The sequence below is a fragment of the Thamnophis sirtalis genome, unplaced genomic scaffold (assembly GCF_051295495.1).
Source record: "Thamnophis sirtalis isolate CommonGarterSnake01/CBP01778 unplaced genomic scaffold, rThaSir2_p1.2 scaffold_6, whole genome shotgun sequence".
Lineage (NCBI taxonomy): Eukaryota > Metazoa > Chordata > Lepidosauria > Squamata > Natricidae > Thamnophis > Thamnophis sirtalis.
In genome coordinates this window covers 93154668-93172410 of record NW_028261386.1, presented here as the reverse complement: position 1 = coordinate 93172410, position 17743 = coordinate 93154668, and the positions used below count along the sequence as shown (strand labels likewise).

The 17743-nt window shown below is 42.0% G+C and overlaps 1 protein-coding gene across 3 annotated transcripts in view; it reads right to left on the bottom strand.

Annotated features, from left to right (window-relative positions):
* Positions 1 to 3927: 3927 nt before the first annotated feature.
* The window catches only part of LOC148045089 (serine/threonine-protein kinase Sgk1-like), an 87475-nt gene continuing 73659 nt past the window's right edge, over positions 3928 to 17743 (bottom strand). The window contains exons 1-12 of one of the 3 annotated variants that reach the window (XM_087718451.1): positions 16392 to 16536; positions 10760 to 10835; positions 10010 to 10085; positions 9618 to 9722; positions 9105 to 9188; positions 8612 to 8743; positions 8167 to 8279; positions 7773 to 7896; positions 7197 to 7292; positions 6591 to 6746; positions 6400 to 6489; positions 3928 to 5224 (exon numbers count right to left, since the gene is read on the bottom strand). In XM_087718451.1, the coding sequence (XP_087574577.1) occupies positions 5057 to 5224; positions 6400 to 6489; positions 6591 to 6746; positions 7197 to 7292; positions 7773 to 7896; positions 8167 to 8279; positions 8612 to 8743; positions 9105 to 9188; positions 9618 to 9722; positions 10010 to 10085; positions 10760 to 10835; positions 16392 to 16425 (1254 nt within the window). In that variant the 5' untranslated portion in view covers positions 16426 to 16536 and the 3' untranslated portion in view covers positions 3928 to 5056. Of the gene's footprint in view, positions 5225 to 6399; positions 6490 to 6590; positions 6747 to 7196; positions 7293 to 7772; positions 7897 to 8166; positions 8280 to 8611; positions 8744 to 9104; positions 9189 to 9617; positions 9723 to 10009; positions 10086 to 10759; positions 10836 to 11091; positions 11293 to 16391; positions 16537 to 17743 lie in introns of those variants that run through there. The other 2 variants (XM_087718450.1, XM_087718449.1) reach the window with 2 other exon arrangements.

Genomic DNA, 17743 nt, shown 5'->3' with positions numbered 1-17743 from the left:
CTAAACTCAGAAAGGAAAAATAATCATAGTCGTGACATAATATATACAATTTAGTTTCTTTTTTAAATCAATCCCATCCTAAATTAGAAAACCAAAAAGAAAAAAAATCTGAATTAGGAATAGGAAATGTAGTCCCCATATTTATTGTATCTAAGTCATGCCCTTGGTTCTTATCAGACTCTTGATTTTTAAATAATATGCTTTTATTGGTAACTTCTAATTTTTAAGTGGGAACCGTGTATTTGGCAAAATAAAGTGTCAGGCATCATCCACTTGGTTTTTACAGGACTTCCCCTGGGTCTCCAGTAGTCATCACAGGCACTCTTATAAAATAAAAAATGGATATAGTCTGTATTTGATGTGAGAGCCTATGCATCTTCCCTGCTCCCCTTCAAAATAGAAAGAGATTGAGGGAGGGGGAGAGAAATCGAGATAAGATCTACTGAGAGAAACCCACATGGATAGAGAAGCTGTAAGAGTTAACAAGGTAACAGCCTCATCAATTTGCTCTGATTCCTTCCTTCCTTTCTTTCTTCCCTCTCTCCCTCCCTTCCTTCTTCCTTCCACAATGGCAGCCATTTTGTATCTAGGTACAGCAGCATTCTATTTTTTTTCAATGTTCTGATCTTGTATTCTCAACGCCTTTAAGATATCCATTTTAATGCTTATCTGTTGTTGTCTAGGAGCAATTGGACTGAAATTCTTCCTCAAAATTCCATCTCCAACATTTTGGCATATTTCTTCCTTTTTAGGTAAGATGTTTGCAAGCCGCCCAGAGTCACCTCTAGACAAGATGAGTGGCACACAAATTTAATAGATAAATAAAATTATTGCTCGTTATTATACTTTTTAAATCTGCACACAATTTGCAATACAGACCTCCAGAATTCCCTGCACACACATACCCCTCCACAAAAAACCAATAGGATAATATCAGTACCTTATTTTTCCTGGTGTTGTAGTAGCCATTTGAAGCTTAAAGGATTAAAAAGTGATTTTTTCCATTTTGTGGAACACGGATCTGCACATCTTTAGCAAACCACATGGTGTCACTTTTTATCTACATTTCACTGTGCTGCAAATTACTCCAAGGGAAAATTGCAATGTAAACTTGAAAGCTCCTGCTGACTTCATGATTGATTCTAAACAAGGCTTCATTGTGAAATGACCCATTTACAGAGATTTATTGCCGATACAAGCGCAATCACTTTTCATTTTAACCTTCCAGTGTTTTCCCCAATTTTTTTCCTATTGCAGAAAAGCCACTGACTGGGAAACAAAATAGGAACCTGCAGCACTCCTAATGTTGCTGAACTATAACATCCAATAGCCCTATTCAGCATAACCAGTGACATATTTGGAGTTTTAATTCAACAGCATCTGGGGAATCATTTCTGGGTCATGTAACAGGCCAAACAAATGTTACGTTTTATGAACAGTGTGTTTGCTGGTAATGAAAACACATAACATAAGCAAAGTTACATACATTCTATGTTGCCACATAAACCATTTGTCCAAAGCAGAAGAGTTTCTTTAACTCATAATTATGAAATAAGTTTCAAAAAGGAGGAATGATAATCTGAAATAAATTTTCAGAGGCCATGAGGAAGTATTTGAGTATGGTTTGTGTATATAATGTATTCTTCTGCCCATTCCCCTTTCGTTCTGATTCCTTCGTAAACCATCTAGCAAATTACCTCCTGGTATGTGTACATACATGTAAGGGCGTGGCTCATTGTGTTTGTGCCTGCACTTTCCCTCAAACCCAGCTGGCTAATGTTTTGAGAGGGAGGATGAAAGTACTTGTGCAGACTTTGCCCCCATGGTAGGTGTGATGACTCAGATGTTTGAATCATCAAATGCCATCTGAAAATATCTCTTCTGCTAAGCCTGCTAAGCTTAGCTTTGGACATGTTTGGGGCTGTGTTAGAAGGGTATGTGGAAAACAAGAAGTGTTGGACCAGATGGCCAGTGAGGTACATGATACTGAAGATTCATCCATATTAAATTTCTATATGTTTGATCTTCTGTTGTAACTGTGGCATAGCACAAAACATGTCTAAACCCCTGTTTTGCCCAATTCAGGCACAAGCAGGTACATACTATTTGCACAACACAATTATTTGAGTCATTGGTAGTGGTATCTCGTGGGAATAGAAGGAGCCAATTCTCTCATGCAATTAATTCAGATTTACTCAAAAAACATCTAATTCTTACACTGCACTTAAAACTAAACCACCCAGCTTGTTATGTTGTGGGAACAGGGGGGAATAAAAAACCCTAGTGAGAAAAAGAGCAAATAAAAAAGCAGACTCACTACCGAAGCATGATAACATTATAGCCTCTCTAAATTAGTTGATATAATAAAGTTTGCCGGTCCTTTCACAATAAAGACATGTTTGTTGTAGTGGTGAAAGCTTCTGGCCTAGAAACCAGGAGAGTGGCCTCTGGGCCTCCCTTCCGCATGAAAGGATGGCAGGTGACTTCAAGCCATTTATTCTCTCTCAGACCAACCCTTCTCACAGGACTATTGTGGGAAAAATAGAAAGGAGCATTAGGTATGTTCACTGCCTTGTGTTACATACATACAAAGTTATCATTTGGGTAAAAATTTAGCAATAACGATAATGAAGTGTTCATGAAATACCACCATGCATTTCTTGGGAAAAGTGAGTGGGGATTTTTTATTCCAAAACTCATGATTTTTGAACCATGTTAGTGTGATGCTATGCTCCCAGAGCTACTAGTTAGGGCCTTTGGCTGGCTAATGAGTTATGCTTCTCAAGAATTCCTTTCCTTTGTAGCATTTTATTTAGCAATAGTAATAGCACTTAGACTAATATACTGCTTCACAGTGCTTTACAGCCTTCTCTAAGCAGTTTACAGAGAGTCAGCATATTGTCCCCAACAATCTGGGTTTTCATTTTACTGATCTCGGGAAGAATGGAAAGCTGAGTCAACCTTGAGCCAGTGAGAATCAAACTGCTGGCAATCAGAATTAGCCAGCAGAACTGCATTCTGACCCCACAGCTTTAGCACCTGGTTAGATCCCTGGTTCTTTTCATGTTCTTCACTTGACAAGGTTGACACTGGGCTACCATGTTGAGTTATGGCCAGTTTCTAAAAACACTGACAAATTGTAATATGTATAGGAAAGAAGGGGCAGGATCATTATGGTTTTGAAAATAAGCTGACCAAAAAATCTTGGTTGCTAAGGCCTGGAGGAAATATGCTAATGGTGGTTATGGAGAGGCTAGACTTATTTTATTGCTCTGCATACTATAACATTTATACACATTTCAATTCAACATTGAAGAAGTGCCTAACTAAGAGATTTATTGGTTAAAATTGTTAAAAAGAACATTCTTGCCATTGTTGAAGATAGTCAGGTATGCCAAAAATGTTGCTTTATAATATTGCATTTCTTTCATTTAACAAGAAGCATTCACAACCAGGACACAATTGAGGAGGAAGATTTTATATAATGAAATAAACTTGATGAGAGGTCATTGACCAGATCAATCTCACCTCTTCCAACTTTTCTATTTTGTATTGCATTGAGATAGGACATTTGGAGGCTAAACATCATTATGTCTGTCAGGAAGGGAGAAGTAATGGCAGAGATAACTTTCAGTTCTATGATTCGTCCATGCCCTATAGGTAGCCACATAATAATACCCCATTACTATAATTTTTCTGATGTTCTAGTGGTAGATCCTGTTAAGCCACTGGAAATTGTAAATCAAAAACATCTTTAGAATGTGCATTTTTTTCCTACCCCAAAATCACTGCTGTATATCTTTAGTATTGTTGTTCAATACTGCAAACAATATTCTGAATAAATATTGGGCAGTTTTTGACTCTAAAGGACATTCTGAATAAAGATGGAAAAATAACCTGAATTTATAAAGACACTGAAACCATTAATAGAAATATTGTCCAAGATTTTACTGCAAACCAATGGGTTTGGTCACAAAAATGGTACATATTATAACAATGTTAAGTACATTACAATGGTGGTATACATTATGAGCCTTTAAAGTTTTTTTTCTTTTAAATATTTATTTAGCATTGCAATCAACTGTACAAATCTTTTTACAAATACATACAACAAGGAATGCAAGCAAACAATACCCATAAATAATGCCCAAATTTACAGATTCTGAACAAAAAAATGAACTAAACCAACAGATTAGCAGACAACAGCTGGGGCATTTTGGTCCATAGAAACCATTTCTAAAAATAGAAATATTTATATACATATATATCTGTATATATATATTTCCATAGCAGCAATGCTTTCTTCAAGCATTTGGGATACAAGTAGTTGAAGCCCATTTGAACTATATATTTTTTACATATTTTTCTTTTAAAAAAATCACTATCTACATTTATTAATTTATTGTCTTCCAAATATGGAAGGAACAAACGATGCCCCACACTGTCCTCCAAGTGTCACACAGACACCTCTGAGCTAAGTCCGTCTGTGGGAATATACAAATTGCACTCCTGCCATTTGTCCACGTTACACTCTCTCACACATGAATCCAAAAGCACTCTTGTGATAAAAACTTCAGAGTTCACAAAGATCTCAACGTCCGGAGGGGGGAAAAAGGCACGTCTTCATAAAGTTCTCTTCACATCCAGAAAGATCCCCAAGTTGGGGGCGCTATGCTCGCCAATCAAGGACACCAATCAAAGAGTTTTGTTCCGGGGCTTATACTCTAGAGCAGTCTATGGCAGCAGCTGCATTTTTTCCCTTCTCCTTTTAGTACTTGCAACTGTGATGTAGCACCACTTGGGAAGAACCAGTAGTGAAATGTCATGAGTTCACTCAAAAGGAGTTAAATGTGCTCTTCCAGTTGGACAAGAACACACACACCCTCCCCCCAAAAAAAGCTTTCAGCAAACGATAACAGTTGAAATTAAGGCTGCAAAGTGGGAAGATGTGCAATTTTTTTTTATCTTTCAAGATGACCAGGCAACTGGCAGCTTGATCAGAATGCCAAAAGAACAATTATTATTATTATTATTTTAAAAAAAGAAATAACAAAATTCAAAGGAAAGAATCCATGGGGGGAGCATAGGAAAAGCCCAGAAATGCTTCAGCAGCCTCTTTGACGCTTGCAGTGATGAGGATGCTGTCTGAAGACTGGCCAATGGAATTTGGGACAGGCTCCTCTGTAAACTCGGGGTCAAAGTGTCGCAGATCATTGGGCCCACTCTGCAAGAAAAAAAAGGGAGGTATTTGGTTGTTAAATGGTAGGATGCAAGGACACTTAATACTACACTGTCTTCCAATTCAAAAGTGAACACTCAAAGATCTGATGAAGTCACATTTTCCTAAGAGTAATTGGAAACCAATTCTCAGGTTTCTTCTCTGTTCACCACTCCTGAGGTCATATAAGGTCCAAGCCAACTTTCTGCATTCGGGAGCAGTAAAGGTGCTGAAACTGCAGCTGCCAGAATGCCCAGCTAATGTAGCCAAATAATTCTGGAAGTTGTAGTTCCAGGTTATCTGAAGGCTACCAAGGTTTTAGGCATTTTAAGCACTCTTAAAATGGGGGAGGGGAGAGGCAATATGCCAATATTAATTAGTTCTGGTGGCTCTCAAAACTAACATCCAAAAGGCATGCTCATTCAGTAGCTTAGGCAGACAAAAGATTGGAGCCACAAGTTTTGCTATAGAAACCAGAACAGGATAGCTTCCCATTTCTCTCCTCTTACTCTTGAACAAGTCCAAGAAACACTTAGGCAAGACTTACAAGTAATTTTTCCCGCAACCTATCTAGATGCAACCTGCCTAGCTTGTCCAGGACAGTCTCAGTATCAAAGAATATTTCCTTTTACTGCAGGGCAAATTCAAAACTAAATTACTATGGAATGTAGGCCCACTGAAGCCAGTGAATTTGCTTTCATGTGACTATATGTATGATAATGAGACTTATCACCAGTGTCCAACAGACCTCTGAAAATCATTTGACAACTGAAACATCCCTTTAAAGCCACTACTGTGGTCTGGGGTTTAAAAAGCAAACCTTTTAAAGTATTAGTTAACTCAGAGTGGTGGGGAAAAATACTCTGGTGTATGTTTGTGTGTGTATAAAAAGGCTCAATAATTTTTTTGCCTTGCATTGGGAAAATCAATAGATGTATTATAACTGTATTTTGTAGGCTATAAAGCTTCTAATCTAGCAGTGACATGTTTAAATCTTCTGTTAAGTCAAATGCAGGGTTTTTTCCCCGGTGATGGGTATTAAGTGTCTGGAGAACTGAGACGTCTTGTGGAATCCTAGTGTGAACTCAGACACTCACTCTTGATTTATGGACATATACACTTCCGGCATCCCCAATAAAATAAATCTTCCCTGGCCATTATGCAATTAGAAGAGCTCTTACCACATTTGGGTTAAAAGGTGGTGTAATCTTCTTATTTATAAGATCATCCCAGTTAATTGGAGAGAAGAAAATGTGATTTTTAATCTCCATCTGTTGAAATAATGAAAATTACATTAGCTTAAATGCAAAGAACTGAAACCATTTAGACAAATTCTCAAATGCCTTTCACCTCTTTTCAAAGTTATACTTACAAAGTCTTCCTTTGCTCCTAGCCTCTTAGTTCTGTCCTTCTGCAAAAGTCCTTCCAAAAGGTGTCTAGCAGAGTTGGTGATATTTGGCTTCAGTTGTAGAGGTTTGTTCAAGATGTTGTCATACATTTCTGCTGTGTTTCTGCTGTAGAAAGGGGGCTGCAAGAGAAGGGATATTTACTATCCATTGTCTAACCTTACTGTTATTATTTATTGAATTGCAAAGTTTTGCATCTTGTTTTTCCTCTAGGAGTTCAAGGTATCATGCATGCAACTCCTTTCTCCAATTTTGTCCATAACCACTTGTGATGTAAGCTAGACTGAAATCCTACTCAAATATTTTCACCACCCCACCATACAGTCTCTGAGCTTTGATGCAAGACTTGCTTAATGCAATATCCAATGCAATATAATAAATTGCCAGATTGGTCTAATGGTTACTGCACCAGGCTAGAAACCAGGAAAATGAGCTTCTAGTCTGATTTTAGGTATGAAAGCTGGCTGGATGATTTTGGGATATTCTCTCTCAGTCCAACTTATGTTACAAATACTGGAGTGGCAAGCATTACCAGCAAGCAGATTAAATATGTTGTTTCTGTTCTTACTTACCAATCCATAAAGCATCTCGTACAAAACTGCTCCAAGGCACCACCAGTCCACAGTCCGGTCATAAGGTTGCTTGTGAAGGACTTCAGGGGCAAGGTACTATTGGACACAAATGAAAGAATGGCAACATTTGATTAGAAAAAGACCTGAAGGCTAATGGCAAATCTAAGATAAACCTCTACCCTTCTTTAGGCATTTTGCTCAAGGCAGACATGGGGAACCTGCAGCCCTACAGATAACTCCAATTCTCTTGACCACTATCTTGTCAACTAAGATGGATTGGATAGAGGACCACAGGTTCCTTACCGAAACAGGAAAATGCCTGGGGCTTACTAGGGGCCAGGTCAATCTGGACAGTCAAACCAGTTTCTGCACCTTGGGAGTTTCTACAGGAACTCCAATAGAATTTTCTGGGTTTTTTTTTTAACCCTCTAGTGGCACATCCATCAAACACCACCTACTTTCACAAGGCTGGCACATAATGTCCTATTGTCTCATCAGGGAAACTCCTGCCCTAGTCATGCAGTTGCACATTTACAACAACACCGGTCATGGGAGAAAGCAGAACTCAAGACTTACTTCAGGAGTGCCACAAAATGTGGAAGTTGTGCCATTGTGTTCAATGTTCTCTTTGCAGAGTCCAAAGTCAGTCAAGACAATGTGGCCCTGAGAATCGAGCAAAATGTTCTCTGGCTTCAAGTCCCTGTGGCAAAGAATATGAAAGATGGGTCAGCTTCAAAATCTTACCTGTCTGAAACTCTTGTGATTCACATTTGTCCGATTTGCAAGCTTTTCCCCAAATAAGCCAGTATCACGTATAGTTTTCTAGTCTTTTTTACCCACATCCAGTCCATATCAAGAAACAGCAACCGCTAACCTCAATTATTTAGGAGTGTAAAATTACTGATCCCAAAGCCCATAGCTAGCATTTTGGCAAAACAGCTTATATGCATACATTAAGTAGGGTGCTTACCGGTATACAATGTTCAAAGAATGCAGGTAACCCAGTGCACTAGCTATTTCAGCAGCATAAAAACGAGCTCTTGGCTCCAGGAAGCAACGCTCCCTCTGGAGATGGTAGAACAACTGCAAGATAAGAAAGGGGGGGGGGGGGAGAGAAATCTATTAGTGATCCCCAAACCTTTTAACAATAAATTTAATTAAGCACAGCACACTAAGTTAGAGAGGATAATTGTCGGAAATAGCCTAGTAATCCTCTGGCTATTTCCTGCTATTAGAGGTTGGCAAGCAGGAGGCTGAATCTAGCACCTCTACCTCTATAGAGTCCCCATTTTTAAATAACAAACAACGGCACTTAAGTGTACGTTACTGTGGATTGACTTCTACTTTCCAGCAAGAACCCAACTCCATTCAACCACCCTTCCCTTTGGAGGGCCCAGGTGTCCCTTTTTTCTCACCTCTCCACCATTGATGTAGTCTAGGACAAAATACAACTTGTCAGCTGTTTGGAAGGAAAAGTGAAGTCCCACCAGGAAAGGATGCTTCACATTCTTAAGGAGGACATTGCGTTCAGACATAATATGTTTCTCCTGGAAAATAAGGTATGGAATCAGTAGTTAGTATTCACCAGAACAACAACACAACTGAATTGTTATAAAGCAAGCCACCAGAAAAATCCTAAATTTATAGCAACTCGAGAGCATAAAACAGCAACTAAGCATCTTTGGATTAATTTTCCACATCACTTCAAACTGATGACCTTAAAAGTGGACATTCTGTAAGCTTCAAGGTCTTTTCTGCTTCTTGTCTACTTTTTGTTTATATTTTCCTTTAGGAGGAGTTCTGGGAAGATGAAAGCTTGCTCATTCTATTGTAATTTATGAAGTGCCCTAAGGCAGAATTATTTTCTTGCTTGGAATTTCTCTGGAACAAGATTAAGTCAATATTTACCTCCTTCTTTTTCAGGATTGCTTTTTTCTGGAGTACTTTTACTGCATAGAATTGTTCTTCTGCCTTGTGCCTTGCAAGAAGAACCTGAAAGAAACCAAAGTTCTTGTAAGTTTAAGGGTGATTCCAAAAACCCAAGTTAAAACTACAATTTCCCTTTTGATAGTTGCAAAAATACAGTTCAGTATAATTATAGGCTTAAAGTTTTGTATCTGAAGGGCAATACTTTAGAGACAGAGTTAGGCAATGAAGCTATGAAACCCTCTTGAATATAATCCAAATTATCTCAGTCTTTAAGATAAATTGTTCTTTCTCAAGAATAGCAATTTAACTGCACTTATTCAATTTATTTTCTCAACTTCATACTAAGACAAATGTCTTGGATGAAACTGACTTTCTCAAGGCCATGGGAGAGCATTTTAAAATAAGTCTTCAGAACAGAGGATCCATCTGGTTATAAAAGTAATGAATATTTATCCTTAAAAAGCAATAAGCAAAAATCAAGACATAGCTTACCTTTCCAAAGCTACCTTTCCCAATAACTTTCAGGAAATGGAAATCTGATGGTTTAGCATGAGGGTTAGATGATGGGCCAAGGTTGATTTGCTGAGATGGGCTAGGCTGCAATTAAAAAAAATCAAAAGTGTTAGATTTTTGTACTGAAATAGTTGAATACATACTTTAAAATCAACAAATACAATTATAAGCTATTTTGTGATGGGGCTTCAGAAAACACACATTTGGCTTCAGAGAAATAAAATGCTTATTTAAAAATGTTGCCAAATGTCCTGTTTTAAATGAGACAAGAGAAGTAACTTTAATAAAATCTTCCCTTTTAAATAAGCATGGATCTTTATTTTAAAACATCTCTTTCCAAGTTAAATAAACATTGAACCTAGGCCACTTACTGGAGGAGAAGGATTGGCATTCATAAGTTCTGGTTCTTGAGGCTGGGAAATCTTCAGAATTGATTGTACTTCAGGACTGCAAGGATGAGACATAATGGAATTAGTCCAATTACAACATGCCTGGAACATGGAAATTATCTCACCACAAGGCGGCAGGCTAACTCTAGTTGAGCAAAATTCAGACTGGCAAATTTAGGAAAGGGATTGAAATAGCTTATTGGGTTTCAAAGATAGGATGGAAAAAGACACAACATAAACCTGAGCAAACAGACTCAGGTTTCTTCTGTAATTATAAGTCAGAGAGAAAAGAAATGGCAGAGAGATCAAAAAAATTCAGACAAGATGCCATTTCTCTGGACAGTTATAGCCCCTATTGGGGCAACAAATCACATACTATTTTCTAAAGCCAGTACATATCTGGCCCTTCTCAAAAACAACTCCCACTGAGTTCAATGAGGTTTGTTTGCAGGTAGAGGATTGCAGTCACTATAACACATACTTTTATAGTGAAACTCCACAAATTATTAAAGCACCCACACTCACATTCTTAAGTCTACTTCCTAAATATGCTGAACTCAGTGGAACCTGACTCTGTGTAACTAGTTATCCTTAGACTAGAAGTTCAAGTTACAAACATCTCTTTCAACTCCTCTCCTCCCTGGGGAAGAAGTTAGGTAACATGGCACAAGGCTATAATTAAATCGTTAACTTCCGTACTATCTACCATGCAGAAAAGCAAAACATACTTACTGTTTGCATGCATAGGAGTTGGTGGCTATTTTTTGTATGAAGTCATTCAGTCCCATTCTTCTCTGTTTCATGAAAGCTGCAAATAACAAAACACAGAAAAATGAATCCTGGTCAATCGACAACTTTCCTGGTGTCTTTTTTTAAAAAATATTTATTTAGATGCCCTCTAAATGTATTTAAATAAAAAAATTAAAATTAGATGCTCCTTGTAAATGTATGTATTTAGGCGCTCTTAAATCCGGCACTCCGAAAATAATCTCAAAGGAAATCTTTTTGTGAACGGCTGAGGAGGCGACGCTGCACGGGGGTCCTCGCTCGACCCCACTACTCACCGATCAAAATCGCCACCATTCCCCTCATCTTTGAATAAGTTAGGGTGGATGATCCAGAAGCTTCAGTTTTCACTGTCATCGCAGAGCGAGTAAAAAAAAAAGACGATAGCAATAATCCAAGCCGAAGGGTGGAAAAAAACCAGATCGATCTACGACCGAGTTAAGCGAATGAGTGAGTCAGGCAGCCAGCGAGCCCGCCAGCCCAGGAGGGGAAAAGCGCAAAGGATGCTTAGCAAGCTTAGCCGTTCTGGAGCTGCGAAGTAAACTCCCGTCTCCGGCTCTCGCCAAAGGCTTTATATAAACGAGGGCCCGGCGCTAGGAGTGGGAGGAGGAGTGGAAAAAAGGGAGGAGCCCGCGGGAACAATGAGGAAGAGACTGAGCCGCCGTTCCGGGCGCCCGGGAGCCGCCAGAAGATACGCAAAGCCTGGCGCCCAGCCGCAGGCAGCGCGCAGGCCGCCCTTCCCTTCCTTCCTCCTTTCGCTTTGACGTTTCCAAGAGTCGGGTCAGGCGGGCCCGCAGGAGTGGAGGCGAAGGGATGGAGGGATTTTGTTCAAGAGGGTAGGAAAAAGCAGTGCGGCGTTGGGGGTCGGAATCTAGGAAGGTTAGAGGGTATTTTTGTTAGTCCTGGGAGCGGGGGGGGGGGAGGGAGCGAAAGCAATAAAGTGTTCCTCCCCCCCCCCTCCACTTTTGAGAACTAGGGTGACCATGGATGCGTTCGTCCTCGAGGATAACGAAGCGGGGAGGGGGGCCAGGCGCGGTTTAGACTTGGGCAAATTGGCCACTGGGACAGATTGCTCCGTGCCAAACGCAGCGCGATTCTAAGACGGGCACAGCCCGGTGCGAGGTGGGGTGGGTGGGTTCGGGTCCCTTTTAAGTATTTTGTAGCTTTTCTTTTAAGACTTTCACTAGTGGAATAAATGAATGCCTGGGGCACACCCTGCCATCTCTGTAGCCATAGTGTGCCCCCCATTCCTGAATCGGATGCGTGGTATCGCTTAAAAACTCTCTAAGAAAGTTTTAGATCAAAGGAATGTGTCTTTGCGTTTGTTTGTTTGTTTCTCCCGTGCATCCGTCTTTTTTTCTCTCCCCCCGCTTCCTTTGGCCACAGTCCCAAGGAAAACCTATTTCTTATCTACTTGGAGCACGGTGGCATTTTTCTTCTGTCAGAAATGCCCCGAGGGAGGCCTTATTGCAGGATCAGCTTGTACTACAGATAAGAAGGGTCCTTGCGACATTCCGAGTAGTTCGCAATTTTTGGCCCTGAGGAAACTCGCAAACGGAGCGTGACGCTGCCAGCTCGCTTTTGCTACTCACTCCCCCCCCCCCCGCATATGCTCAGCTCGGCCCCCGAACAATATTCTCCGTTACTAGTCATGGGGAACAGAACATTACGCCGCGCGTTTTTGTTTTAGTCAGACTTCTGCAATCTGGTGCGCCCCCTCCCCCCGCAAGTGGTGGCCTTGCAATGTCAGAATTCCCAGCCAGCCGTTGCAGGCAGGTTCCCGGAGGGCGCCTGGTTGGGAAACTAGCCTGCCCGTTGCTTAATCCTGTAAACTGTTTAAGTGACAGTTTAGTTATAGAACATACGAAACATGAAATTCCAAAGTGCCAGTACACCGCATTCAAAGTGCGAATAATTCCACTCTTCCTATCTGCGCTCGCATACCCATTGAACGTTTCCTAAGGGTTTGGTTTCCTAAGGGTTTGGCTTCCTAATTCAAGTTACTCCGTGCAACACACTTATATAGGAATACATCTCATTAAAAGTCCGTATGAATTATACAGTAAACAGTCGGTGTGGACATTCTCGCTTCTATTCCAAAGCATCGCAATCCGCAAAGCATTTTGGCAACCTGTAGTTCCAAACTGTCTTTTCGCGTTCCCTCTCCAGTAATTGACTAGTATTTAAAACTGGCAGCCTCTTTGCAAACCAGACCAGACTCCCCCTCCCATTTCTCTTTAAAAAAAAAAAAAAACACCTCAGAGCAAATTCCGGCAATGAAACAATAACCGCTGGAGCTTAAGCAAAGCTTGGGCTTATCAGATGGTATTTATTAATGACCCCAAAGCGTACCAAGCAGAGCAGCAGACAAGAGGGGTTGCCCATTGGCTACAATAGCTGGTACCACCTCAAGGCCGCAAACGACCAGCTTTAAAAGGAATCCTTAAGCAAAGGAGGCATCCGGGGCCGGGCAGGGGAATTAAGTTTGCTGTAACTCAAATTCATCAAAATCGGAATGGAGGGGGTGGGAGGAAAGCTCGTGGTTTTACAGAAGGCAAGGCAGTCAGGTAGCCCTCAAGAAAAGAGAAAGCCTAACAACCATCTATCCATTCATTTCTTACCAAAATCCTCACCAGAAACAACTGCACTTCTTTTTCTTCTTTGAGCCTCAATAATCCTTTCTTCCGTATCAGGTCTTTTAATGCCCGTTAAGTTTTTCACCTCCGTTACGAAGAAAAGGGGGAGCGGAGAAGCCCGGCTCGCGCGGTTCAAACTTTGTCCCGCAGCGAAAGCGGCCGCAGCAGGGAGAGCCGGAGGTTGGTCAGAATTGGCCTTTTCAGTCAAGGAACCGCAGGGAGGGACTCAGGGAAACTGCGATTTCCTGCCCGGCTTTCTCAGTTCAACAAACAAGAGCCCCTTGGAAGCAAGATCTTGGAGTTCACGCCGCTGCCTTGGGCTGTTCCCGAGAATACTTGGGGCCAAAACGTTCCAATACAAGTCGATAGTTAAATAAATAAAATAATAAGAGGAGAGGGGAAATGAGGAGGAAAAAAACCCGGCACGATCTTCCCTAGCCGAAGGAGGCAATGGAAATTTCCATACAGTATTTGCAAAAGTCATGGAAGAAAAGGGGAAAACAGTTGATTGCTTTACCCTATTATTATCATCATCACCGTAATCCCAGAAGAACAATGCGTCTCTCTGAAAAGACTATTTATGCATTTATACAGCCGCTGCAATACAGGGCAACCCAAGAGATTTGTTTATGAATGAATTAGGCCCAGATATCACCAGCCAGTGGCCCGTGATTCAAAGCTCAGGTGGCAAGCAAGGCCCAGACTTGCAGAACAGATAATTGGGGGGAGGGCTGCAGCACCCAGGGTGCCAGCAGAATCCCTAGCCCCCAAGACGCTTTTTTTTCTCTCAAGGGAGACCTATAGACCTTTTGATGGAACCAGAAGATATGTCCCTCCTGGTAGAGGCCTTGGCCACGTATTGATAAGATTGCATTAATATATAATGGATTACATAAAAGGGGGAGGAGATAGCAGTCTTCTCCACAGAATAGAGCTTTCTCTACTTGATTGTAACTGCCACCAGGTACTGCCTCTGTGGTAACCACCCCCACCAATTTTTTGGGGGGGAGGGGAGAGGTGTCTCCAAGCACACTTAATAAGGATGGGTAAGGTATATGGGAACTTTGGAGGAGCCTGATTTGGAGGAGGGTGGTTTAGCTTTATATTTCATCCCTTTGCATCTTTAATCGTTCTTGCAACTTCTACGCTTGGGATCAGTTATGAGACAAGTTCTCAGAAGGAATGAAGGGGTGCTTTTCGCGTGCTTCTTTCTCAGGCTACCCACGACTCCTAGACGAGATTTGGGAGGAAAGACAGCTAATTGGATTTCTTTCCTTTCTTCTCCTTTTTTTTTAAACAAACTCTGCCCCTCCCCTCTTCCAACGTAACATCTGCGTGCGCGCGCGCGCGCCCGAAAACATTTTCGCAACCGGGAAGCGGAGCGGATGCTTTGAAGTGCAGGTTACGCCGCAGAAGAAGAACTCGGCTTAAAGGGAAGAGCGCGCGTTGGAGGCTGAGCCGAACCGTCCCATCCGATTGCTAATTCTCTCTCGCTTTGGCAAATGCAAGTTTACAAAACGCAGCGAGGTTTACTGTTTGGTTAATTCGGCATCTAGAAGCCCACGCAGCCGAACGATGAGGGAAATCGAGACTCAAAAGGCATCAAGATCGGCTGCATTTCAGCGATAATTCCACAGCAGTCACAGCGCACAAAGCCAGTTCATAGGAAGTTCGCCCCCCCCCCCCCCAGTCAATTTTCCAGCAGTGGTTGCTTTAGCGAAGAAAGGCAGAGCGCCCCCTCTAGCCAACTGCAACGTCCCCTTATAAACCATGCATTCCATTGCTGACAATGCGCATGCTCTGTCTCAGTTTTTCCTTTTCAGCCACACAAGGAATTTTCACCAAGGCACAGAATCCGGGAAAATATACTGTTGGTACTCCATTAGTTCCCAAATCGGAGGCAGGAAACATTGGGCCCTCCAAGTAATGCTGAGTTACAACTCCTGGCAGCATCACCAGCGAAGATCAGAAGTTAGGAATGCTGGGATCTGTAGTTCTGTAAGGTGCACAGCAAGGCCATTCATTTCTAATTTTGAGTTCCTTTCTTTCTTGGTCTGTTTGTCAGCATTCTTTTCAAGGTTGTGGAACTATGGAATTAGCTATTCCAAGTCTCAATGACACTCAATGGGTGCCAGCTCAGAGTAAATTCTCTTGGAGCAATTTAGATGTTCTAGCACCCCTATATTAAAAAAAAAAAGCCCAGGATCATGGCAATTGGTTGATACTATCTGCCTTAACATTGTGCAAAGGATAATGGAAAGCACCCATAAAATCGTGGAGGAAGCCAATGCTTACAGCATGTGGACACAATGGGGGTGGGGAGGGAAGCCTTAAAAGATGTGCAAGCCCACATCTCTATCTGAGGCTTGTCTAAAGCCTGAAGAAGCTACTTGCAGCTGTATTCAGAGTGCTAGCCAGTCTGCCTCAATATGGGACAGGTTTCACACACATTACAGTCTGAGTGAACAAATCTAGTCCAAAGATTCTGTCTACTTGCTCAAGCCAAAGAGAGTTCTCTAACTGAATTTACAGACCCATTCATGGTCCCAGTGCTACTTTTCTAGAGTCTTTTCTCTTTAAAAGCCCTGAGAGGAAACTACAATCGGCATTAAACTGAGTTCAAAACAACTGTAGCGTGCCCCCCCCCCATTCTCTGAAGACATTCAGTTCTACTACAACTTCCTTAGTCTCATTCCTTCAGTTTGCTTTCAAAGAGGGTTTTTCCATCATTTCTACAGCACCAAAAAAAAGAAGAAAAAAAGAATCCAATCCTTGTATGGCTTGCTTACTTGATAAAAGTAGTTATAATTTGTTAGTATCCCTTCCAAAGTTTCAATCACTGTTCCTCCAGAGAAGTTGTTGAAAAAGTTTTCCCCCCTCTTATATTCCTCTTTATCAATAATCAAACAAAAGAACTGTTAGGAAAACAATACTTCACCAACCTTTTAGTGAAGACTTTTCTTCTTTCCCTCTCATGGTTGTCTCTTCCCCTTTCTTTTCCTCAAGATCCCACAACAGCAGTGCCGGTCTGTACTTTTAAATCCTTTAGTTTGTTATAATTCCCAACAGTACGTCTCCTTTGGACTCCCAATCAGCTTGACAGGAGGCGGGCAATGAAGGAAAGAAACTAGCTGATCTAGCTGCCCACTTTATGAACCTTGCATTAAAGTTGATTTACACAGAGAGAACTAAAGTTCAACGTTAGCTTAGCCACGTTGTTGCAACATAACCCTGAAATTTACTGAAATCATCCCTTGCTTATTATGTACACAACATGCCCACACGCACACCCGGTGTGCAACTAGAAATGCAAGTCACCTCTAATTAATGCATTTGTAACTGCAGCCCAGCAAGACTTGAATGAAAACATTACTGAAAAACAGAAGCGTGTTAAATGCTTTTTGAGCATGCTTTTCATGCGACTATTTCAGTGGATGTGATTTGTGGATTGGGATCGCTAGGCTAGAGTTTTGGGGCACGATTTTGTAGCAATGATTGTTTAATAATCGCACGATTCCCAAATCGGTTAATTTGGAGTATTTGCAAGTAGGGACAAGACAGATGTATAGGGCTCCGGTTTAATGCCTTTGAGGATCGCCGCCGAAAGACAGCGGGGACAGATGTTCTCCTGCTGTTGCTTGCGGGGTAGGAGGGGGTGTGTGACATACTGTTTCTGCGTCAAAATTGCGCGAGAGGACGGCTGCCGCCGGTGTCATCCCGTTTCTCTCTCTCCACCCAGCCAGCCTCCCACGCCACTTCCCCTTTCTCTTTTTAGCAGCGGCGGGAGACATCTGGGCTCCCAAACATGTGTCGTTTCAAAGGAAAGAGAAGTTGTTGAGACTGGGCTTTCCTGCCGGCCCAGGGGTGGAGGCTGGAGCAGGCGTCCCTTTTCCAGTCCTGGCACCAAGCACTTCCGAACAGGAAAGCGAGAGACACACGGCGGGGGCTTTCCCGCCTCCAGAGTCCGAAACCCAGCTTGCGGCCGCTGAGCGCCTCTATTTCTCTCGCTCTCCTCGCAGAGGGAAGGAGGACAGACGGCGAAGTCCCGAGACTTCGGCTGCAACCTTCAAAGGGGGCGCTGGGGGCGCTGGAGTTCACGTTCCGAAGGCGGGGGGAGGGGATTCCTGCGTGGCCGTCTAGGCCAGCCTGGCGAACTCATGGAGACTCCCTCCCCTTTGAGGATCACCCGCCGCCGTGTGACAATCGCGGTTTACTCTGAATAGGAACTAGGGCTGGTAGATGAGAGGAGACCCGCTGAAACTCAGACAACTGTTCTAGGAAGCGATGGGCACGC